The 26,431-nt window shown below is 43.2% G+C and overlaps 1 protein-coding gene and 1 long non-coding RNA gene across 3 annotated transcripts in view; one reads left to right on the top strand and one right to left on the bottom strand.

Moving 5' to 3' along the window:
• Positions 1 to 20,732, bottom strand: part of LOC141990943 (solute carrier family 22 member 15-like) — a 64,764-nt gene extending 44,032 nt beyond the window's left edge. For both annotated transcript variants that reach the window (XM_074958860.1, XM_074958859.1), the window contains exons 1-3: positions 20,343 to 20,732; positions 16,169 to 16,315; positions 698 to 830 (exon numbers count right to left, since the gene is read on the bottom strand). In XM_074958860.1, coding sequence (XP_074814961.1) covers positions 698 to 830; positions 16,169 to 16,315; positions 20,343 to 20,426 — 364 coding nt within the window. In that variant the 5' untranslated portion in view covers positions 20,427 to 20,732. The remainder of the gene's footprint in view (positions 1 to 697; positions 831 to 16,168; positions 16,316 to 20,342) is intronic.
• Positions 20,623 to 26,431, top strand: part of LOC141990945 (uncharacterized) — a 39,593-nt gene continuing 33,784 nt past the window's right edge. The window contains exon 1 of the long non-coding RNA XR_012640301.1: positions 20,623 to 20,723. This is a non-coding gene — a long non-coding RNA (uncharacterized LOC141990945). The remainder of the gene's footprint in view (positions 20,724 to 26,431) is intronic.

Here is a 26,431-nt window from a genome sequence, read left to right as displayed (position 1 = left end):
GGAGAGCTCTCTTCAGGTTTAAAATAAGAACACTCATGACACAATAAGAAGAAAATATATTGTATTATGTGCTGGAGAAAGACTTAGCTTTATACATCTGAAATTGATGGGTCTATGTGTTGCAAATTCTACCAGAAATTGCAACATATTTTCTCATCTTCTTATAGCAATGATTTGTGAAAACCCACAGTACCAACTCCCCTTATAATAGACAATAATTACTGGAAGGCTGGAGAATGTGAGTCAGGTTGCATTATAGCTGGCTAAGGAGTAGTAAATTCAAAATCCTATGCTGAGGTCTCAAACATGAAGAAAACTCTGGAAGTTTAACATATTGTGCTATACAATATAGCCAATTTGAAAATCTTTGAACCAGGAAATAGATTGCCAAATAGTACAGAAAAACAAAACAGACAGACCACAAGTTCAAATGGATTTTTTTAAACCACAGCTGGTGGAACACCACAATCAACACAAAACAATACAAGCTTTCTTTCCAAATACTCTTGCCTCAAAAATATTCTTGTCCCCATCAAAGAAATAAACTTCTAATTGAAAAGCACGATGAAATGCATATATGTGTACTCCCAATGGAAAAATATTAAATGCTCTTATTCTGGCCCTCATTTCCTACAGATTCAGATATTATGTCCAAATTGAAAACGTATAAGAAACAATTATTTTACTTTTATCTTACCTGACATGTACACTGGTTTCCTGCCCAATTTATCAGACAATGGTCCAAAAATTATATTTCCAATAAGCAATCCAGAAAAATACAAGGATGATGCCAGGTTTACTTTATAGGCTTCATGTCTGATTAAGTACCACTGTTGAAAATAAAGGAATCTGTAGTTTAAAAACAGTAATATAAATTCATTGGCTTCTTCAAAATATTGAAGAAAACTTAATACTTTTACAACTATGAAATATCTCATGCCATTATTCTGTATTCTGACTCTGTGTTATGTTCAACTGAGTTTTGTTTAAAGCTCCATGGCAGATTATGGCCCAACAACTTTTTAAATTTACATACTTCTGTCAAGAAGTTTCATTACAATATATTTCTCATGCTAAGCTTCAATGTTATATGTTCAAGCAAAATAGAAATGTATCACAACAACTTTGGCCCATCAACAGCAACACAGTCAAAGTTATTAGAAATAGGAGATACTGAATTTTTAATAGCATGAACTGGAAATCTTCAGACTTGTTTCTGAAGCACAGGCTTACAATAATAATATGCTATTAAAGCCATTTTGACAGCTTAAAATGGAAAAATAGCAAAAAAATATTCATCAGGGACAAAGCAATAAAAGATATGCTTTATTTGACTATTGTCTTGCCCAGAACAGTGTTACTCAGACCACCAGAGGTCCATGGAGCCTTTTCTGGTAGTCTGCAGAATAAAACACTGAAAACCAAACAGAAAGGGATCAAGGGATTGCACAGGAAGGTGGTGTAGGAGAATCGTTCTCTTATGAGAAGAAGTTTGAAAACCATTAACCCATATTACTCTATTTCAGGGGTTGGCAACCTTTCAGAAGTGGTGTGCCGAGTCATCATTTATTCACTCTAATTTAAGGTTTCGTGTGCCAGTAATCCATTTTAACTTTTTTAGAAGGTCTCTTTCTATAAGTCTATAATATATAACTAAACTATTGTTGTATGTAAAGTAAATAAGGTTTTTAAAATGTTTAAGAAGCTTCATTTAAAATTAAATTAAAATGCAGAGCCCCCCGGACCGGTGGCCGGGACCCGGGCAGTGAGAGTGCCACTGAAAATCAGCTCGGCACACATGCCATAGGTTGCCTACCCCGCTCTATTTTGTAAATGCAGAACAGAATTTATTTCCCCTTGCTTTGCACAAAAGGAGAATCTTTGGGTGAGGTGGTACTGCAATATACAAGCTGTACAAAATATCAGCCACTTTTGAGATTTCCTGTTAGCACACCATGTAGGCACAACACATTGTGTTAAAGAAGGAGCTAGACTTCCTAACTTACATTTTTTCGTGAATTTACTTCAATTATATTAATTTTAAAGATACATTTAAAAACAAAAACACAAAGGAAAAACCAACATCTAAATACTTGATAGGTCATGATTACTCCTATGAAGTCAGAGAGACAATAGAGTAAATTCACATTTGGACATTTAATATACACAATTTGTTCAAAATTGTTTGATTTGTTCAAAAATCATTTTGTATCAAAGAAGTCCTAACTACTGACAGCTATTAGGTGGCCTATATCAGGAGTTCTCAACCGATAGCTGGTGACACCCTGGAAGATCACAAAAAAAGTTTTAGTGGGCTTGTAATCTACCCTCTTTCTCCCCATTTTTCCCTTGCATTTTATATATATATATTGTGACAAAAGTTCCGAGCCTGTAACTGTGGGTCCCACACTTCCTGGTGGATCCAGGGGCCTCAGAAACTCACTAAGGTCCCAATGTGACCTTTCTTTCACAGGGTAGTGGCAAGAGTCACAGCCTATTGAGTTACTTTCATCACAGGCCAGTATGGGAGATGGAAAGGGGAAATACCCCACAGTCTTTGTTGCTCCGTAGAGCTCAGTAGGCACAGTTCGGCCTCCTGAATGGACCGAGTCTTGCTTCCTCCCTCAAGGGGATCTCTGTAGAGTATGGGCGGGGCGGAACCTGGGCCCACTCTCTACTCCAGGTTCCAGCCCAGGGACCCTAATGGGGCTTTGTCCGCGCACTTCCCGGATCCCAATAGGACCACTCTCTTATATCTTTGACCGCACTCCTGTCCCTGTTATTTCATTAGTTGTCCCCCGTAATCATTTGGTTTCCAGGTCCTGTGGATCCCGCTCTTAGGCTGGGGAGGATCCTTTAGCAGTGGATCCTTTAGCCCGCGCACTTCCTGGATCCCGATAGGATCACTTTCTGGTATATCCTTCTGGTCTGACTCCGTCACAATATATATAGTCTCTAGCCCTTGAAGTTGCAGAGATAACCTTGAAAATGTGCACCAAGCATAAACTGAAGCAACGATACCAGCCTGAACCTACAGACAGCCTGCAAGAGCAACTCTGAAAGTTATGAGCTGCCCCTTTTATCTATTCTGTATCCACAGAATTTGACTTTTTTCCCCCAATATGCCATGGAATTCAGCATTTCATTGTTTTGTTTTAGTCAGAGCTCAGTATTTTGGTTTGGTCCCCCTGCCCCGCTGGCTGTTGCCTCTGCATTCTCAGCTTTTACTCAGGGGAAGATATTTGGATTATAGGACATGCCTCCTGCACTGTTCCATAGAGCCAAACAGCAAGGCAGACATGGCTACCCTCCATTTCTTCCCTCTTCTATGGAATTGGCTCTTTCAACCAGACTTTCCTCTCTGCTAGCCTCTGACCAAAATGCACATCAGAATACTTATCAGCTATTACACCGCTTCAAAAGGGTGGCTGTAATATCTGACAAAGGATTCAGGGGCATATACATAGCCACTAGAAAGAGAGGACACCGCCATTTGAAGGCTAAACATACATCTTTCCAAAATAATTCTTCGATCAAAAGTTTACAAAATCAGGTGACCTTCATTATATGGCAATGCTGTAAACATGAAAGCCCTTGGAGAATCATACTTGGTGTCATCCCAAATAACAAATGTCTCAAAGTCTCATAACTAGGGAATCACTGTTTGTTCCCTTAGTCTCAGATATTAGAATCAAGTGCTGCCAGGCCAATCAAAGCACTGTGCCCTCTTCAATATCAGTCAGCAAGACGACAAATTAATGACATGGCTGCTGATGTTTGGAAACAGATATTTAGAAGCCAGTAGTCCTCAACACAGAAACTTTCAATATTTGTCCACTATGAGCAGCATGGACTTCCTGTTTTGCTATCCACTGAGATGATCACTACAAAGGAAAAATATCTTTGAGGCTTTCGTTGGGACCGATTGGTATCACTGTACTTGATATTCAATACTGACGATGCCAGAGATATGACAGGAAAACACACTGGCTTTATGTCCAGGATAGCATACCAAGCCATTGGAACACGTCGATCAATTCAAGGGGAAGCTTTTGGCAGCAAAGAGGATGGCAACAGAACTGAAAACTGGTACTTGGAAGAGGTTGTAGTTATGAACTTTACAACCTCTTATCTATATTATGTGAAGAAATGGGCATTCAACATGAGCAACTCCTCTTCCACAAAGAAGTTTGTTGGTTTTTACTCTGAAGTTTTGAATTTCTTGTCTGAGCTCAGAGAAGACCTTTTAATTTGGCTCTGCCCTTGCAGAATAATTCACAGATCAGCATTCGATTATTCTGAATACTTCTTTCCAGGAATGGACCACGACATGGGTTCTCAAACTGGGAATTCCAAAATCCTGGAGTGGGGGTGAAGGGCTGGGTTTTCATAATTCCTGAGAGGTTGCAACCACCTTGTACTTCCCATATTGCTAAATGGGAAGAGAGACCCTGGGTTAAATGTTGCCATATCAGGCCAAGTTTGAGAACCACAGGCCTACATGAAGTGTGCTGGCATATTCAGCCCAGGTCATAGTGATCTGGTGTCCACATACCTAAAACCACTACCACAATTATCACAAACTGACACTGTTGTTGTCAGTCTCTTTAGAGAGGTCAAACTAAACAGGTATGGAAGTGAACTATCCTCTCCATCCCTAGATGTGGCCTCTTCAGGTCACAGTTAGAGCAAATTGAAGGGGAGTGTGGGGAAGCATGAGTATCATATGAGATGTGAGACATCTGGCAGTCTGAGAAAATAAGCATGGAACCCCAGGATGCCATTTTCACACATACAGTAACTCCTCCCTTAAAGTCGTCCTGGTTAACGTTGTTTCGTTGTTACATTGCTGATCAGTTAGGGAACATACTCATTTAAAGTTGTGCAATGCTCCCTTATAACGTTGTTTGGCAGCTGCATGCTTTGTCCACTGCTTACAGGAAGAGCAGCCCATTGGAGCTAGCTGGTGCGGGCTTGGAACCAGGGTGGACCAGCAGCCCTCCTATCAGCTCCCCGCTCCCCTAAGTTCCCTGTGCGGCAGCCACCCAGCAGGCTATCGATTGCCAGCAATTCAGCTGTCCCTCCCCACACTGCCATGTGCTGCTCCTGCCCTCTGCCTTGAAGCTGCTCCCAGGAGCCTCCTGCTTCCTGTGCGGGGGGGGGGGGGGGGAGAAGGGAGAGGGGGGCTAATGTCAGGGTGTCCCCCTCCCCCCTGCTCCTGCCCCCCGCCTACTCCTTCTCCATATAGAGCAGGGTGGGGACATGACAGGGCTCAGGATGGAGAGAGCTTGCTGGCTGCAGCTGCTGTCTCAAGTTCCTGATACACTTAAAAAAGCAATGTACTTAGAGTGGTGTCAGCGTACTTAAAGGGGCAATGTGCATTTCTCTCTCTCTCTTTCACACACACACACACACACACACACACACACACACACACACACACACACGGTGTATGTCTCTGTCTGCCATGCTGTCTCCCCTCCCTCCATTCGTGCTGCCTTGTAGTGTATGAGGCTACATTAACAATGTGTTAACCCTTGAGGGCTAAGTGGAATGCTAGTTCATCATTTAGCAGTAAGGCATCCCCTGGGAAATATCCCACCCTCTAACTTCACCTCCTCAAGGAGCTTGACAATCATCATTGCTATGTACAGTATTAAACTGTTTGTTTAAAACTTATACTCTGTGTGTGTATATATATATTTTTTTGTTTGATGAAAAAAATTTCCCTGGAACCTAAACCCCCTCCTCCCCCACATTTACATTAATTCTTATGGGAAAACTGGACTGGCTCAACATCATTTTGCTTGAAGTTGCATTTTTCAGGAACATAACTACAACATTAAGCGAGGAGTTAGTGTACATATTTCATATCTGAACTTTAAGGAGACTGAGCAACTACTGCAAATTCACAGTAAAATATTCCATAGCCATCTTCAAAGGATCCACACAATCAAGTCCTAGCATCTTTTGCAAAACACACACACAGTTACTGTTGTTCATGTCCATAATATGGAAAATAAATAAAATGGGAAGATCTCTAAAAAAATATTAATAACCATCCCATTAATTTCAAGAAAATTACAGAGATTTTTTTAATTACCACCATTAAATAATGTATAAATATAAATTGATAACAGTTCAGCCCTACTTTCCAAGTGAATTGGCAAAATTCATAAAATGATCTGATCATGACAAAATGTAGAAAAAAGAAATAATTAAAAGTCAAAAGCTGAAAAACAAAAGTATATGATAAATAGTGGCAAAGATCAAGTCTTATTTTATATTGTAAAAACATACTATCAAAACCTTAAGAAATGGATTTTAAATCCAAAAATCTGTAATCAATCAAGTAATTATAAATGATGTATGTTTAACTGACTTCTAGATGACAATTATTGTAGTTAAGTACAAAGCCTGAGAAAAACTAAAAATACTGCCAAATCTTATTTACTGGGTAACAAATCATTGGGTCAACCATGCAAAATGTTGACAGCAGGCTCTTTATGTTTACACTGAGAACATATTATGTAGTCCTTACTACAGGAGTAAAGCCCCTCTTGAATAAATCTGGAGCTCTGCTTGAGGAAAAACAACAGAGTTTAACATTGGTTAAGTGACTAACAAAATGTCAAATTTCAGAGTGGTAGCCGTGATAGTCTGTGTCGGCATCTGATAAAGTAGGTTTTTGCTCACAAAAGCTTATGCTCAAATAAATTTGTTAGTCTCTAAGGTGCCACAAGTACTCCGAAATGTCAAATGGAATGCATAATGACTACATTTTAACAACTGGACCTCGTTTCAGTCTCTGGCTAGAAAGTTTTGGATTTGAAATACATGATGAAGTCCTTGATATGTAGGTGAAACATCAGTATAAAAATACATTAAGCTATATCCTGGCACGTTTATCCAAGAAGAAAGGATCTGAGCTACAGGAGCCATTGCCTTGATAGTAAAATTTAAATGCAGAGGATCAAAACTTGCATTGTAAATGTTAGGGTAGCAACTCTAATTATGGCAGAGAAAATATCTTCACTTACATATCCCTAATTCAGATATTTAACTTTTGGGGTGAAAACTAGTTTTCTGTAATTTCTCACCCTTACTCTCAGAACATTTTGAGACAGTTTGGAGAAAGAGGGGAAAATATGTTTACGCCAATTAATTTTCAGATAATTCTTGGTGTAAATGAGTAAGTCAAACAGCTTCTTTTTAAAACTTGAGAACTTACCAGGGACTTGGTCCTCAGTAAGAACAATTTTAACATGTTTAAAGTAATGTAGTTTGACATTTATAACTTCATTATTTCTAAAGTGTCATGTGCAGTATTGTACATGAATTTTCAGTCGTGATTTTAAACAATGCAATGAGGCACAATGCTCCAAATAATCATGTGCATTTGCATATGTGCATTTTAAGAATCACATATTTTATTACGTCATCTTCAAAATCAGACAGATATCCATTTAAATAGGGACAGAGTACAACAAGAAGGATGTGAGATCTCTTGTGTCTCTTCTGATGTCCTGCAAGTCTTGTAAGTAGAGATGTCCTAATTTCTTTATTTTTAACATTAATTTTCTTTAATTTAAAAAAGCAAGATAAAGCATATATATAGTTATGACAGCAATGTTATAATTTTATATACAGAAAAGTCAGGAAAATGTAAGTTGTAAATCCACAAAAGAATCTTTGAGGGAGGGATAGCTCAGTGGTTTGAGCATTGGCCTGCTAAACCCAGGGTTATGAGTTCAATCCTTAAGGGGGCCATTTGGGATCTGAGGCAAAAATTGGGGATTGGTCCTGCTTTGAGCAGGGGGTTGGACTAAATGACCTCCTGAGGTCCCTTCCAACCCGGATATTCTATGATTCTATGATATTATATAGTGTGGCTGAATCAATACACAGTAAAGAGTATATCAACTCAAATAAGACAGAGGTATCGCTGAAGGAAAAAGGCTAAACTTGGAGGCATATCTAGGAAATGCAACCTCAATCTTCATTAATGGCATCTTCCAAGTGATTATCGGGACAGTCTGAAAATGCAAGACATTTAACAGCAGCAGTAGCCAGAAACATCTTGTTTCACCTTCTACTAACCAGGAGACTGTGCTCCTTTTTCCCAAAGGCAGACTTGTTCACAGAGATCCACGGTTTGTCACCTCAGACCTAAACTTCCACAACATGCTATACCTTGATGTGATTCTCAGACTACAGATTGCTCACGGCTCATAGCACACATGCTAAAATAAAGCAGGGTTGGTAAAAATGGATAATTAAAAACAAACAAACAAAAAAAAAGATTTTTCAGATTTCATTATTTAAATTATAAGTTTTTCTTTTTAAAAATGAACCTGTTTATAATAAGTTTAGGCCTTAACATATTTTACATTAAATTCAGATTTCATTTTAATCTCTTAAAACATTTAAATAAAAATAAATATGCTGAATCCATGAGCCTCTTTCAAAACCTTTGAGTTAAAGGCTGCTTTTCTATATAAAGAAAGAATTGGGGGAAAACATCCAATTTTTAAGGTCAAAGTTTATAAATATGGCACAATAGATTATGTACTGTATTAAGGTCCTGATCCTGTGGGGGACTCAAGGGTTGTGATACTGGGTGCAAGAGACTGGCTAAGTCATCACAGGTGTTGGGATCCAGCCTCTGGCTCCAAGAGAGACCATCATGTATCTGATCAGGATCATCCACTGAGCCCACGTGGGTGTCTCATACTCCTGTTTTATAGCTTCTCCCTACCTGAGCTGTGACTAAGTTCTCAAATTATGAATATTTATGACTCTACCCACCACAGAAACTTATTCTCCAGCTCATGGAAAAACACTGAAGTTTAGGTATCCAAAACATTGAAGGTGGTTTTGTTTAATAAAAATAAACTTTATATGCTGCTTTGTGTATTTAATTAAATTCCATTTACTATCCTAATGCAGCTTGGCACAAATTATGAGCAAAATGTTAATTATCTAGTATTTATCATTCAACATTTTCTAACACACTAAAAATGTACAATTAACAAAAATCTAAAAATATTAAGCTATATAATTGCTTAAATAAATGTACATAGTTATAGTGTACCCTTCTAGGTAGCAAAAAAAAATGTACCAAATCTAGTATAAAGGCTCTATTTAGTTGTAAATCTACATGTTTTAATGGTTATATCAATCAATGAGAGTGCACCTTTCCTTAGAAAATAACTGAAGTACAAATAGAAAAGTTGATTAAAACTGATGACATAAATTGAGATTTTCCACTTGGTGATTTAAATCTTACACTGTTTGCAGTGTTGTTGAGTCATGTCAGCTCCAGGATATTAGAGAGACAAGGTGGGTGAGGTGATTTTTTTTATTGGAAGAACTTCTGTTGGTGAGAGAGAAAAGCTTTCAGGCTTATGCAGAGCTCTTCTTAAGGTCTGAGAAACGTAGGCTATGTTTATATTGTGCACCTTACAACGGTGCGGCTGTACCACTGCAGCCACGCTATTGTAAGGCAAGCAGTGTAGCCGCTCTTTGTCGCTGGGAGAGAGCTCTCCCCGTGACAAAATAAAACTACCCGCAATGAAGGGCGGTAGCTTTGTTACTGGGAGAGCATCTCCAGCCGACAAAGCGCTGTCCACACTGAAGCTTTTCATCATTAAAATTTTTGTCATTCAGGGGTGCGTGGTTTTTTTTCACATCCCTGAGCGACAAAAGTTTTAATGATGAAAGTGCATGCAGATATAGCCTTACTCAGGCCAGGTATAGACCAGAAACTTACATTTGTATAACTACATCGCTCAGGGATGTAAAAAATCCACACCCCTGAGCGATGCAGTTTTACCGAACTAACACCTGTTGAAGACAATGCTTTGTCGATGAGAGGGCTTCTCCCGTCAACACAGCTACTGCCTCTCAGGGAGGTGAATTACTACTCTCAGGGGAGACTGTCTCCCCTCAGTGTAGTAGCATCTTCAGTGAAGAGCTGCAGCTGCACCACTGCAGCGTTTTAAGCATAGATCTACCCTCAAGTGTCACACCTAAATACAAGATGGAACAGATTGTTTAGCATACGTAGTTAACACATATTTTAATGGACCATTGAAGGTGAAGTGGCTCATCATCAGAAGCAAACTCCTCACAGGTACTCTAAAGTTTCCTAAAGAAAAGCTCTGTGTAAGCTCAAAAGCTTGTCTCTCTCACCAACAGAAGTTGGTCCAATAAAAGATATTACCTCAGCCACCTCATCTCTCAAAGAACATATACCGTCATGCTCCAAATTGACTGTCAATACAGTTCTTAGCATAGTTCAAGTTGCTAGATCTTGTTTTCAAAGCACTGCAAATGCCATGAACAAGCCACCTCAAGACACTGTCTCTCACATGGAGAGACCTCAGAGTGGAATCAATTACCATAGGAGGTGAGTACAGCTCTTCCAGCCTTCTGATTGTGATGCAAGACTTACCTCTTTCAGAAGAAATGCCCTTAATAGCCAAACAATAAAATAACTCCAGCAAGTGAGCATACAGCAAACCAGCTATATCCAGACACTTTTATATGGCTCAAAATACTGAGGAGGGGAAATACCAGGCCAGAAGAATCATGTCCCTAATTTTCAATGTATGTAATGGTGCCAAGATACTGCCATGATGGAAACTTTAGAAATGCCTTTTCTAAAAAGATATTTAAAATACCACCACATACTGGAATACAAAATACAAATGAACAAAGCTATGGTTCTTATTGCAACCATTTACAACTTCTGTTATGTGTATAGTAATACAGTACACAGGGTACCACCAAAACTATGTGGTCTGAACAATCTCAAGGATTTTCTTCAAAACTGTTGTATAGTTTTCAACATGGATAACTTGACTGTAAAGTTCAGATATGCATGCAATCATCTTTTTCTTTTCATAAGTTATTTCTCAGTTCAAATTTGGTATGTTTTATTTATTTTATATTATTATATTGTAAAAAAGATGGGAAAGGAAAAGTTATGGAAGATTGAACATATACCTACAGAAACATCTGTAGTCAATTGCAGATAAATTACAAATTTCAATAAGCAATTTATTTAAAAATTATAAAAAAGTTAATCATAATGCTAACAATAGATATGCTTTTAAAGTTTTCTACATTCTCCTGAAATTCCATGCAGTAGCATCCAAAACAGTAAGGCTTATCTCATGTTTTTAATTTTTTCAGAATCTGTTTCTTAGTCCTGAAGGTAGCCCTACATTAGTGTTGAATTAATAAAGATCTCTAAATATATTAAGAATATTCTGAGTCCTTTATTATTCTAGACTGGAGAATCATGTTTATCTTTAAATATTTCTACCAGAAAGATTTCCACCTATTACTCATCCACATGATGTTTTTCTTTTGCTTTACACACACACACATATATGATAATACATTTTAATTTGATGGAAAAACTCTTAAAATACCACCTCACTACTGAATTTCTTACATGTAGGTTCATATTCTCTGTGGTGGCTTTGCAGATCACATTACCCCCTTTTCTACAGATATAGAAAGATTACTTAACATATATAAATTTAAAAAAATTAGAAAAAAATTCTGATACCAAATCCCAGTTAAATCTGCTTATCACCTTACAGAGAACTAAGTAAGAAGTGTTCTGCTTGAATTAGAGGATGGCTACTTGTTCAAGTTTATCAGTCATATATTCTAAAATAGTCTTCCTTTGTTTTATTCTATTCTTCAATGTTTTTTGTAGTCTTCTAGAAGCTTGAATATAAAATTGTGATGGTCTTCGCTTGTGCGGAGCATTGTCTAATGGTCAGGGCTTAGGTCCTTCAAAATGCGGAGGGAGTTGGGTCTACACCAGGCTCCAGTCTGGGACTCTGTAAGGGTTATTCAAAGTCTGACAGCCAGGAGTGCCTTAAGGCTGCCCTCCCTGGGCCACTTCCTACCACCCCCACAGTTGTCCAAAGTTTGACTTCTCTAGTGAGGAGATGCACAGCAGGTCAGTTCACTGCTTGGCACCTCCTTGTGGCCACGTGTGGCAGCTCCCTCTTTCTCAGGGCAGTGGCTGCCTCCTCCTGTGGCTTGGCCCTCAGCCAGGTCAGCTCCAAGTCTCTCCTCTGCTGGGTGGTCCATAAACAAAACAAGGGAAATTGGCACAAACAAACTGAGTCCTTTGGGTGGGGCGGGGAGGGGGGAAGAATGCTTCCCTCTCAGGTTCTATCAGAAGCAGGTCCTCTGTTCCCTCAGGGAGGGACCTTTGGGCAGTTGTTATAGGAAGAGATCCTGCCTTTCCTCAGCTCTGTTCTCAGGAGCTGCAGGTCTTCTCTCTTCCCTGGTCTGCCCCAAGGGTACGTCTACAGTATGAAATTACATCGAATTTATATAAGTCGATTTTTCAGAAGAGATTTTATACAGTCAATTGTGTGTCCCCCCACGAAGCGCGTGAAGTCGGTGGAGTGCGTCCACAGTACTGAGGCTAGCATCGACTCTCGAAGCGATGCACTATGGGAAGCTATCCCACAGGTCCTGCAGTCTCCGCCGCCCATTGGGTTAAGCTCCCAGTGCATGATGGGGCAAAAACAGTCTCACAGGTGTTTCTGGGTGCATGTCGTCAGTCACCCCTCCCATCGTGCAAGCTACGGCAGACAATTGTTTCACGCCTTTTTTCTGCCATCGTCAACCGTACACCACTGCTTCCGCTGCCGCTCTGCTCTCCTGCAGCAGATGGTGCAGTAGGTCTGCAAAACTCTGCTGTCCTGCAACTCGTACAGAAGGCCTGAAAGCCACCTTAAACCAGATACCGCTGCTTCCGCTGCTACTCTGCTTTCCTACAGCAGACAGTGCAGTAGGTCTGCAAAACTCTGCTGTCCTGCAACTCGTGCAGTATGCCATTGTAAACCGTACACCACTGCTTCTGCTGCAACTCTGCTCTCCCACTCTCCTTCATTTCACGCCTTTTTTCTTGGATTATCTTTGCAGGTGCCATAGCACAGCAAGCATGGAGCCCGGTCAGCTCACCACTGCAGTTGTGACCATTGTAAATACCTCGCGCATTATCCAGCAGTATGTGCAGAACCTGCAAAACCGGGCAGGGAAGCGACGACAGTGCAACTACGACAGTGATGAGGACATGGACACAGAAGTTCCTAGATGCACGGCACCTGGCGATTGGGACATCATGGTGGCATTGGGCCAGGTTCATGCCATGGAACGCCAATTCTGGGCCCGGGAAAAAATTACAGACTGGTGGGACTGCATAGTGTTGCAGGTATGTGATGATTACCAGTGGCTGAGAAACTTTCGCATGCGTAAGGCCAATTTCATGGAACTTTGTGACTCGCTGTTCCCTGCCCTGAAGCACAAAGATACCAAAATGAGAGTAGCCTTCACAGTTAAGAAGCAAGTGGCAACAGTCCTGTGGAAGCTTGCAACACCTGACAGCTACCAGTCAGTCGCCAATCAATTTGGGGTGGGCAAATCTACTGTGGGGGCTGCTGTGATCCAAGTAGCCAAAGCAATCATTGACCAGCTGCTATTCAGGGTAGTGACTCTGGGAAATGTGCAGGCCATTGTGGATGGCTTTGCTGCAATGGGCTTCCCCAACTGGGGTGGGGCCATAGATGGAACGCATATCCCTATCTTGGCACTGGAGCACCAGGGCAGCCAGTATGTAAACCGCAAGGGGTACTTCTCGATGGTGCTGCAAGCACTGGTGGATCACAAGACACGTTTCACTGACATCAATGTGGGATGGCTGGGAAAGGTGCATGACGCTCACATCTTCAGGAACTCTGGTCTGTTTGAACAGCTGCAGGAACGGGCTTACTTCCCAGACAAGAAAATAACTGTTGGGATGTTGAAATGCCTATAGTTATCCTTGGGAACCCAGCCTATCCCTTAATGCCATGGCTCATGAAGCTGTACACAGGCAGCCTGGACAGTAGTAAGGAGCAGTTCAACTATAGGCTGAGCAAGTGCATAGTGGTGGTAGACTGCGCATTTGGCCGTTTAAAAGCGTACTGGCGCAGTTTACTGACTAGGTTACATCTCAGCAAAACCAGTATTCCAATTGTAATTGCTGCTTGCTGTGTGCTCCACAATCTCTGTGAGAGTAAGGGGGAGACATTTATGGCGGGGTGGGAGGTCGAGGCAAATCACCTGGCGGCCAATTTCGTGCAGCCAGATACCATGGCGATTAGACAAGCATAGCAGGGCGTGCTGCGCATCAGAGAAGCTTTGAAAACCAGCTTCATGACTGGCCAGGCTACAGTGTGACAGTTCTGTTTGTTTCTCTTTGATGTTACCCACCCCCTTTCTTGATTCTAATTGCCTGTAAGCCAACCGCCCTCCCGCCCTTCGATCACAGCTTGTGGAGGAAATAAAGTCACTATTTCAAAACCATGCATTCTTTATTAGTTGATTAAAAACACAGGGAGATAAATCACAAGGTAGCCCGGGTCAGGTGGGGCAGGGAGGGAGGAGGGAAGGACAAGGCCACTCTACAAATCAAAATTTAAGAATATGCCAGCCTTCTGCTGTTTGGGCAATCCTATGGAGCATTCTGGGATAGCTCCCAGAGGCCAATACCATCGAATTGCGTCCACAGAACCTCAAATTCAGAACAGCAATGTCGATTTTAGCACTACTGCCCTTGCCAAGGTGGAGTACAGAAACCGGTTTTAAGAGACCTTAAAGTCGACAAAACTGGGTTGGTTGTGTGGACGGATTTAGTTTTAATTTGATATAACACGGCTAATTTTGATATAATCGCGTACTGTAGACCAGGCCTAAGTGTGCTGTTCTGCTCCCAGGTGTGGTGGGGTGGGGCTGACCTTGTTGCATTCTTTTTGATCACATTTTCAATATCATTCTGCTTTTAAGCTCAGGGGGATGGACATATTGGAAAACTGACCACAACAGTCACAAAATCTGTCACACAGAGGACTTGAGTCAATGTTGCATCATTTCTCCAATTGCATCTAGTCCTTAAACCCTTCCAGACAAATGTTACATGGCCAGGTTTTGGGACAGCAGTAAGAGAGGAGAAACAGATGAATAGTTTCTCTAGATCAACAAGTACCAGACTTTACCGGTTCACATACCAATTCTTAAAAAATTGTTGTGAAGTAAATGGATAAGCCATCACACTCACGTACCACAGTTTGAAAACCCCTGGCCTAGATAACATTCCCTAGCAAGTTAACTGAAAATTGGCAATCAATCAGCATAACTCGTTTCTACGAGAATCCAGGCAACCATCTCAAAAAAAAGTTTTGATGCAGGCAGGGATGTTCCTAAGGCATGTATTTCCTGGGTGATGGGCGCCCAGGAAGTAACACAAAGAACAGCTGGCTTTGAACAAATGCAACAAAACACATAAAACTAGAGGGCGAAGTGCTCTGTCCAGTCCCCAGGATGCAAACCCTGGTCCAGTCCACCTCCACCCCTCAAGATGGCATGATATTTTGGGAAATCCAGAAGAGTTGTGTGAACTTAGTTTTCAGAATAATTTTAATCCTCCTATAGGGCAATCTATGGGAGGACATGATGCAGCTATAGTCAAGATTTACTACACTGAACAATACAAAACAGAACAAAAAAATCATTCCAACTCATTAGCTCTTCCTGAGTCATAAGTATTTCTTCAGAGGCTGAATTCATTTTCAGTAGGAAACTGACTGTATAGTGGGCTGATGTAAGATTTCAAACATGTAATTAAATGATGTAAGCTACAGTAAGTTGTCCTCTTTAGTGACGGGCTCAAAAAGATCTGGGATGAAAAAAAAACCAATCCTAAAAATCATGAAATTAAGACTATAAAGCGAATTTAACCCCTTTTACTCAGAAGAATACTGAACTTATGCTAAGTAAGCCAAAGATAATAGTATGCATAATTTGAACAATTAGACATGATTACAGATTTAAGGAAACTGAAGAAAATAGTAATAAAGCAGAGACATGTGAGTTATAGTAAGTCAAAAAGTGAGACGCCTGGCCCAAGTGACCTTTTTATCTTCAGCAATTCCTATGTCCTCATGTACAGAAGAATTACAATTTGTGCAAGCAACATATTCAACTAAGTCTTCTTCAGGCTTCACAAGAGAGAATCCTGCACTGATGATAAAGGAATAAACCAGAGCACAGAAAAGAATCGTTAAGAAAAGATATAGCACAAACTACTTGCCTCAGTTGCTATAGATGTGAACTTATCTGCAAATCGGACATGTCTTGCAAGCTCCTCTGTGCTAGTAGGAATTTCTCCCTGGTCAATATGATACTCTGGCACAGCTCCCACTAGTACAATAAGCATAGACTGACAGGCCACATATACCTAAAAAGAAGAGAAAAAATTGTTTAGGATAAACAATTTACATGATATTTTGCCCTCTTGTTTATCATAAATATTTTAACCTCTTCATTGAACTAATATTTAAAACTTGAGCTACAATAGTTCTCTTAATTCAAAATCACAACAGCTCAGCTAGTATATTGTCTTTAAGTCCCTGGACAGGAACGCACAGGCCAGGGCATTCTGAAGGGACAACAATCATGTCATATTTAAGATTTTCAGTGGTTTTTTATTAACATTTTGATTTTGCAACCCTCCCGCAAATTTCAAAATTCTTCAAACTTCTTTTTTGCTGCTTTGTAGCAAGAACACAGAAAGGAGATTATAAACTACTTTACTAGGGACTTCTAGCTGATCTAGCACCAAAGGCCAAAATTTAATTCAACTAAAGTTTGTTTCCAAGAGTTACTAACATTTTATTTAGTAACATCACTAAGGAATACCAATTCCAGCAACAAATCAGTATAGCAAACCAACGAAGTTAGAAACCTCTAGCTTTTCTCCTTACAGAGACTGAACCAGATCACTAGGGAGGTTAGATCAGGGGTGGTCAAATGGCCGCATGTGTTTCTTTTACAGTTAAAGTGCGGCTCACAGAGCCCCATCCCTCCCCCCATTCTCCACCTAACAGACTGGGGTGGGGGGGAACTTGAGGATTCTGTCCTGTGGCAGAGCGGTGGGGCTAAGGGCTTCTTCTAGAGACAACTGGTGCCTGATGAGAGTGGGGGGAGCATAATGTAAAGGTTCCCCCCAACAGCTGGAGTAATACTCATAAGCCCTCGGCATGCCCCTCATTACCCTCAACAGCCCCTCCCTGCAGCTCCCAGGCATTAGCTCTGCATGGAAAATCAGTGGCAAACAGCTGGAGCTGCCACTTTAGCTCAGTGGGGAGAGGCAGCAGCAGCAAAAGCAGTGGCTCTCCCTGCATCTCCCAGGTGTTTGCCATAGCCTCTCCCCACGGCTGCAGCTCCCAGCTTGCTGGCTCCAGCAGCTGCCATGCAGGGAGGGGGCCCTCCAGCACAGTGTGACTGATTTGGTCCAGCAAACCCTCGCAAAAATCTGGGAGGGCACGTGACCTCTGGTTTCTGCCCACTGGGGTGCGGGGGTCTCAGGGCTTCAGCCCCACGGGGCCCAGCTGCCAGGACTCAGGGCTTCAGCGGGACCCCCTGTCCCCGCAGGGCTAAAGCCCTGAGTAGGTGCCTCTCACAGTGACAGGACTGAAACCCCAAGACTCCCCTCCCTGCAGAGTTGAAGCCCCAAGCCCCAGCAGGGGCGTCCCATGGGGCTGAAGCCCCGGCAGGCGCCCCCCAGCTCTCAAACTTCTCAAGTTTGTCGTATGTGGCTCGGAGGTTTGGCCACCCCTGGGCTACATAGTAAAAAAAGAAAGTTTTCCATCACAAGGCTCATGAGGAGGCTCTCCCTTCCTGCAGGCCTCAGGAGGTCCACAGTAAGTTTGAATGCCTTCTATGAGAAGTGCAATCTTAGTTCTGTGTTTCTAATTTTTTTTTTTATTTAAACCAGCTTTCCTGAAAAATAATATATACCCAAACCTTAACCACCTTTTGATGCTGTATTGTCAATGGAAGGAATTCAACTCTGGAGCTAGTTTCCCCCAACAGGTCCAGCAGGGCCCAATACATCTAGTCTTGCAGTTTGATTTGGAGATTGGATCTGTTTATATTTGGATTAGCCAATTTTGTCATTGAAAACAATGCTTTTACATGCCTAGTCATAAATATGATTTATACATAAACAGATGCAGTTTTAGAAATAAAAAAAAAGAAAGTATGCTGTACTTAGGAATGAAACAAAATTATACACTTTTTCCTAAGGCTTGACATTTTAATGAACTAAGTAAGAGAAGTATTCAATTAAAAGGTCTTATTTAAAGAAACACTTAAGATACACTATTCATTGAAAAAATGTTTTTACTATTACCTCTTATGTTTTAAATATTTAGATATTTCATATCTGTCTTTTTTAAATGGCACTTTTTTAAAAAAAACAGTTTGCATATGAACCATGCCCAACTTTCTCAAAAATGGGTACCTAATGTTAGTCAATAATTAGGTCAATGGAAGTTATTGGGTATTTAGATCTTCTGAAAAACCAGATGAGCTAGAGACAGCTGCCCGGCATCAGCCCTAAGACTTATGGGCAGAACAAAAAACTTAAGTGCTTCTATAGCCAAAGACAATCAGTTCTGAAGAAGTTACAAAAGAACGGTGAGGACTGAAGAAATACTACAATAAGCATGCCAAACAGTTCAATTACAAATGCAAGAGAATGTTAGATTTCAAACAGAAAGCGGCCAGCAAACTGCCAAGGTAACAGCTATTCTATCTACACCAAGGTCCTAAACCATCTTGCGGCTCATTCCTACTGGCAGAACTGAAAACCATCTATCTAAAACCATGGAAGACGCTACCTCTTATCTCCAGATGAAATCTAGAAAAATGATAGCATTTTCTTGATGAGAGAAGTTCAGATATACCCCCAAATACTTCACCACATCTCTGACAATGAAAAATACAAGGAGCAGCAAACATAGGGTTCATCTAGCAACTCCATCTCAGATCACTGCAGAAGAAATCCTGAAGAACAAGAAGTGGTCGTGATCAAAAAGACACTGGTGGTCTGTTTGTTTTCTTTTTCATTTCTTTACATTTGATTTTTTTAAAAAGGAACGATTTAGAAACAGTAAACTCATCTATCTCCTGGGAGTGGATCCATAAAAGATCAGCAGCTTTTCCAACACCATTCATGCTGTTTTGTTACACTGTAGCTACAAGGCAATCTTCCTGGAGTTAATCTTGAAACGCCAGTTGTAAACTTCGCTACAGAAAAATGTAGCAATTATTCTTCACAATCCTACAGGATATTTAAGTACTATCCCAACTTTACAATAGGGAAAAATAATATGTAAAGAACTTAAAAGACTTGCCCAAGGTCGTACAGCAGGTCACTGACAAGAAGACAAGAAGAGAACACAGGAGTTCTTGACTTGCAGTTCTATGGCTCAATCTACTGATTGCATGGGGTGGTGGGAGGGGGAGATTACTTCTCACACTGTGTCAACATATTCACAGGCTGAAATATAAAATTTACTACCAAAGATTATTTGTATCCTGGCTCGTGCATATCCAAGCTTCCTCCTTATATTAAAACAACACATGTAAATTTTGCCATCCTGGCCTTCTAAAGCCCAAAGGAACTTCAAAAGATAAACAACCAATAACAATATCTGTTTAAAAGGATCAAAAGTTACCGGTTTGTACTGTAGGGGATGTATGAACAAGGAACAGCCTAGTTTAATATTCAATAACCTTCTTGCCTAACGATAGAAAACTATTCTGACAGAACTTTCGTCTGACATCTATTTTTATAGTACAGTATCCACATTATTTCTTTTGGACGCACTACTCAGAGAGGCTGCACTCCTGTGAGAGCCAGCGAGATCTTCTGGTTGTTTGTCAGTGCAAACATCCCAGGAGGTTACAACGCGAGGCCAGCGTCGGGGTCACAGCAGGGCTCCGTGCCAATAACCCAGAAAGAAACCCAGCCCCGCGGCTGAGAGGAAATCACGCTCAGGGCCAGGATTCCCTCCTCTCCCCTGCCAGCCACGCTGAGCTCATCCAGTCACGCCCCGCTCTCCGCTGGCAGGGGGACGCGGCGCAGCCACTCAGGCTCCAGTTTGGCACCCCCGCCCCCCAGTCCAGGGCTCACGGAGGGTCTAAAACACGCACAGCCGGCGGCGCGAACGGACGCTTGCTGGAGCTAAGGGAAAGAGCCTCCTGCGCCCTCTCCGCCCTCCCGCGCGTCCTCCGGGCAGCCGCCACCCGCCCTCGTCCCTCTCGCGTCCCATGAAATCCCGCCGTGCCCCCACAGCGCCCCGCCCGCCCCAGCCAGCGCCCCGTGGCACCCTGGGTCTCCACCCCGCCACAGCGAAGGGGGGCAGGCCGCCGCCCGGGGCAGGCCGGGCTGAGCAACCGCGCGTCCCCTCGCCCACCTGCAGCAGCACCAGGAAGGCGGTGAGGCGCTTCTGGCTCGGGCCGAACTCCCCCACCGAGCCGAACGCCTCGTCCAGCTCCATGGCCCCGCTGCATCCCCGCCACCAGGCGCGACCGGGGGGCGCCCTCTGGTGGCAGGAAAAGCCTCCGCTCGCAGGGGAGGGAAGAGGCAGCGGGCGACAGCCGGGAGGCGAGCGTGGCCCTCCCCAGTCACCAACGGTCTCCTCCCCGCGCGCGAGGCTGGCGCGACGTCCTCGGCCCCAGAGGCGCCGCCCCCGTGTCGGTGGGAGTGTCCGCCCAGCGGCGCTGCCCAGAGCTCGGGCGGGCGCGTTGTAGCTTCCTCGGGCCGGGCACGGCGGGAGCAGCGTCTGCAGAGAGAGGCGAGTAACTGGCCGCGAACAGCCTTGGCGGCGCTGAAGGGACCCTGCCGCTGGCTGACCAGATAGCGTGAAAAATCCGGGCGGGGAGGGTAATAGGTGCCTATATAAGAAAAAGCCCCAAATATTGGGACTGTCTGTACAAAATCAGGACACCTGGTCACCCTAACTGCCCCAAACAGCAGGGGCAGAGCCTGGGGTCTCCGTGGGAAGCACATGGCCTGAGGCGCAGTAACTTAGAAAGCAAAACAGGAGCGAGGCCCTAGCAGAACTTGTGGAGCGGGGAGAGGAGCTGAAGGCTCTGTCTACACTGCAGCGTAAGCCCAGCGTTCGAACTGAAGCCCACCCCCCCCTTCCATCCACGCTAACCTAGGGCTCAGACCCGCCGTCCCCCAGGAATGGAGAATCCACACCTGAGTCAAGCTGGGAATCAGGCTTCAAGCCCTGTTGTTTTGCAGGCGGTGTAGATGCAGCTCCACTAGCATTGTACACTAGGACTCTACTGAAAGTAACGCCCAGGCTGACTTTCTTCTTTTCTCCATAGGCAAGTTTGGTGGACAGTTGGGTTTTCCCATACTGCACTGCGAACAAAAGGCTAGAGTGGCCATATTTTTGGAGAGCACGAAGCAGTCTGGGATATGGCTGGGTGGATCCGGACTTGCGTAATGCAGTATAGATGTTGGAGCCCTAGGTTGGGACCCAGGGTTCAACAGTTCTTAGCCTGGGGTCACAAATGAGTGTAGACACTTAAGCCTTAACCCAGTGTCCGTTAACTCAAGTTCAGCTAACCCTGGGCTTACATTGTAGTGCAGACATCTGCTCTGAGGCCCACTAGGAACCATGTTACAGCAACTGTGGGTGCCAGTATAAACCCTAACATAGATTTGGAGGAACTATACAAATGATAGCCAGCATGCTGACAATCACACTGTTTCTCCTGAATTAGAATGTATGGTTGGTGTAGACATTGTCCAGATTAGCCTCAGCTTCCTTTCATTCTGTGATGGTATTTTTTCCCCCACTCTGAAAAGACATAAAGAGTTGGCATCTGGCCCAGTTACCACAGGTGGTCTTGAATTTGAGATTTATTTTAATCCAGCCACACAGTACAACAGTGAGATGCCCTAACATCACAAAATTGCCATCACACAGCTTACTTTTGGAGGTTTGCAGCTCTCATCCGTAGCAGAAGCATTTTGAGAGGTAAGGAAAGATTTCAGCAGCAGTCTCTTCACAGGGCAGATCAGGACACCCATTCTTACTACTCTGTGCTCCTCAGGTAGAGAGGCCCATGTGGGTAGCCTCTTCACCAACAAAGTCCATTTCCAAATGTCATACTAGTGTTTTTTTTTCCTCTTGATATCACTGTTGCTTCTCTGATGCTCTCATCTCTATCTTTTGCCACTAAGTTCTGTTGCTCCCAGATCCAGTCTAACTTCCCTTAAAATATCAGTCCCACCAACTACAGTAGAGTTGGATCGGAACCTTAGGACTTGTCTACACTGGCAATTTACAGTGCTGCAACCTTCTGGCTCGGGGTTTGAAAAAACACCCCCCTGAGCACAGCAAGTTTCAGCAGTGTAAAGCGACAGTGCACCAGTGCTGACATAAAATAACATGTAGAATTCCCATCATGTGGGAGGAGTTACATCATTATAAAGCTGTTATTTGATTTCATATTAGTAATGCTCCCTAAAATTCTCCTTTGTCGGTCCTGTCAGATCTGTTTTTCCAGGTTTCAGGCCACAAGAGATCCTGGGCAGTACTTGGCCAGAGCTCAGGGTAGAGGTCTGCTCCCTTCCATTGCCTGTCCTTTTTGTACTGCTCTGCTTCCCTTTTTAAGCCCCATCTTCAGTTTGTGCAGGCTCAAAAGCAAAAAGGTGATTACTTTCAAGCATGAATTATGGTGCCATGGAAGGAACAGTGCCTCTTTCCCCACATCTGTGAAGTTACTTTCCTTTGTAATGTGCTTTGAGTTCTATAGATGAAAAGAGCCAAGTATTTCATTAATAGGAAGTTAACTGATGCATAAGAGGGTCTTTCACCTTCCATATTTATGGAAACGGAATTGCAGAATCTGACTGGCTCAGTGAATGTAGAATTCCCATATTATGCTTTGGAGAGGGGAAATGCAATCCAGTCCTCTGCTCCCCTAGCCCTCTGCACCCTCCCAGTTCCTTGCATATCTATATCCAGTGATCCCAGCTGTAACTTGTAGGGAAGAAAAAAAAAGTAGTTTGTTGGGAACAGAACTGTTGTTCTGCAGTTCCTTAACCAATTGCAGCATGTGATAGCAATGCAATATTGGGACAGACACATTAAACAATTGAAGGGGCAGAACATTGTTAAAGAACTGTGACTCAGATTCCAAGGCCAAAAGAGACCATTGTGATCTAGACTGACCTCCTGTATAACGCAGGCCCTAGAACTTCCTCAAAATAAGTCCTAGTGCCAGAGCCGTCATGTCCATAGGGGTTGGCCCGGGCCCTGTGCTTCAGGGAGGCGGGGCGATAGGCAACCGCCACGGAGCCTGCGCTTCAGGGAGACGAGCGGGGGCCTGGTGGGCCTGGTGCTGGCAGCAGGAGTCGGGCCTGTGCCCTGCACTCACCAGCCCGGGCATTTATTTCTTTTTCTTGCTTGCAGCCTCTCAGGCTCAGTCTCTGTGGTAGCAGCAGCAAGCGGCGCGGCCCCAGCCTGCTCCGCTCCGCTGGCTCCCGATGTTGCCTGCTGCTGCAGGCTCCTAGCACCACCCCCCTCCCCCCAACCACTAGTGCCAGGGTAGGTTGACCCAGGCTGACCCTGACCTTCTACCTCAGATGGACCCTTCCCTTTTCCGGCAGGATCCTCCACCAGCACAGGTTATTGCCAGCCATTAGTCTCCATCAGCCGTGGCCCAGCATTGGTGTCCCCCAGTGCCTCACACCTCCCCCTCCCACTGCTCTTTCTCCCCTCTCCCAGAACTGGGTGGGGTCCTCTAATGCCACCTCTAGGCCAGTGCCAGACCTTATCACTCCCCTGCCTCAGGGTCCTCCGTGCCTTTCTGCTCTCCAGCTTTGGGGTCCCCCTCTCCGCAGTACCAGGACCTGGGGTCCCACAACTCTGCTCTCTCCACTACCCACCAGGACTGGGGTCCTCCATCCATCTGCTTTTCCACCTTCCCTCCCCAGAGAAAACAGATCATAGAGCCCCTGCTCCATGCTGGAGGGTCCTGGGGTCCCCGAGCACCAGGGCACATATAGGCCTTCCAAGAACCACCCAGTTTCTGAGGCAAGGAAGTCCAGGAACGTGGGTTTCAGAATGTAAGCAGTGCAATATTGATCATGATTAGTGAGGGGTTTTTTAATTATAGGAACTTAGATTCATAGATATTAAGGTCAGAAGGGACCATTATGATCATCTAGTCTGACCTCCTGCACAATACAGGCCGCAGAATCTCACCCACCCACTCCTGCGATAAACCTCTCACCTATATCTGAGCTATTGAAGTCCTCAAATCATGATTTAAAGACTTCAAGGAGCAGAGAATCCTCCAGCAAGTGACCCGTGCCCCATGCTACAGAGGAAGGCGAAAAACCTCCATGGCCTCTGCCAATCTGCCCTGGAGGAAAATTCCTTCCCGACCCCAAATATGGCAATCAGCTAAACCCTGAGCACATGGGCAAGATTCAACAGCCAGATACCCAGGAAAGAATTCTCTGTAGTAACTCAGATCCCATCCCATCTAACATCCCATCACAGGCCATAGGGCCTATTTACCATGAATATTTAAAGATCAATTAATTGCCAAAATCATATTATCCTATCATACCATCTCCTCCATAAACTTATCGAGTTTAATCTTAAAGCCAGATAGGTCTTTTGCCCCCACTGCTTCCCTTGGAAGGCTATTCCAAAACTTCACTCCTCTGATGGTTAGAAACCTTTGTCTAATTTCAAGTCTAAACTTCCCGATGACCAGTTTATATCCATTTGTTCTTGTGTCCACATTGGTACTGAGCTTAAATAATTCCTCTCCCTCGCCGGTGTTTATCCCTCTGATATATTTATAGAGAGCAATCATATCTCCCCTCAACCTTCTTTTGGTTAGTCTAAACAAGCCAAGCTCCTTGAGTCTCCTTTCATAAGACAGGTTTTCCATTCCTTGGCTCATCCTAGTAGCCCTTCTCTGTACCTGTTCCAGTTTGAATTCATCCCTCTTAAACATGGGAGACCAGGACTGCACACAGTATTCCAGGTGAGGTCTCACCAGTGCCTTGTATAATGGTACTAAAACTTCCTTATCTCTACTGGAAATACCTCGCCTGATGCATCCCAAGACCGCATTAGCTTTTTTCACGGCCACACCACATTGGTGGCTCAGTCATCCTGTGATCAACCAATACTCCAAGGTCCTTCTCCTCCTCCGTTACTTCTAATTGATGCGTCCCCAGCTTACAACTAAATTTCTTGTTATTAATCCCTAAATGCATGATCTTACACTTCACTATTAAATTTCATCCTATTACTATTACTCCACTTTACAAGGTCATCCAGATCTTCCTGTATGATATCCCGGTCTCTCTCTAAATTGGCAATACCTCCCAGCTTTGTATCATCCGCAGACTTTATTAGCACACTCCCACTTTTTGTGCCAAAGTCAGTAATGGAAAGATTAAAAAAGATTGGTCCCAAAACCGATCCCTGAGGAACTCCACTGGTAACCTCCCTCCAGCCTGACAGTTCACCTTTCAGTATGACCCACTGTAGTCTCCCTGTTAACCAGTTCCTTATCCACCTTTCAGTTTTCCTGTTGATTCCCATCTTTTCCAATTTAACTAATAATTCCCCTTGTGGCACAGCATCAAACGCCTTACTGAAATCAAGGTAAGTTAGATCCACAGCGTTTCCTTTGTCTAAAAAATCTGTTACTTTCTCAAAGAAGGAGATCGGGTTGGTTTGGCACGATCTACCTTTTGTAAAACCATCTTGTATTTTGTCTCATTTACCATTGACCTCAATGTCCTTAACTACTTTCTCCTTCAAAAATTTTTCCAAGAACTTGCATACTACAGATGTCAAACTAACAGGCCTGTAGTTACCCGGATCGCTTTTTTTTCCCTTAAAAATAGGAACTATGTTAGTAGTTCTCCAATCATACGGTACAACCCCTGAGTTTACAGATTCATTAAAAATTCTTGCTAATGGGCTTGCAATTTCATGTGCCAATTCCTTTAATATTCTTGGATGAAGATTATCTGGGCCCCCCCGATTTAGTCCCATTAAGATGTTAAGAGTTTCGCTTCTACCTCAGATATGGTAATATCTACCTCCATATCCTCATTCCCACTTGTCATGCTACCATTATCCCTAAGATCCTCTTTAGCCTTATTAAAGACTGAGGCAAAGTATTTGTTTGGATATTGGGCCACGCCTAGATTATCCTTAACCTCCACTCCGTCCTCAGTGTTTAGCGGTCCCACTTCTTCTTTCTTTGTTGTCTTCTTATTTATATGGCTATAGAACCTTTTACTATTGGTTTTAATTCCCTTTGCAAGTTCCAATTCTACTTGACTTTTAGCCTGTCTCACTTTATCCCTACATGTTCAGACCTCAACAAGGTAGCTTTCCTTGCTGATCCCTCCCATCTTCCACTCCCTGTATGCTTTATGCTTTTTCTTAATCACCTCTCTGAGATGCTTGGTCTACAACTCCTGCCTATGAATTTTTCCCCC

The sequence above is a fragment of the Natator depressus genome, chromosome 7, assembly GCF_965152275.1.
Source record: "Natator depressus isolate rNatDep1 chromosome 7, rNatDep2.hap1, whole genome shotgun sequence".
Lineage (NCBI taxonomy): Eukaryota > Metazoa > Chordata > Testudines > Cheloniidae > Natator > Natator depressus.
This window is presented reverse-complemented; position numbering and strand designations above follow the sequence as displayed.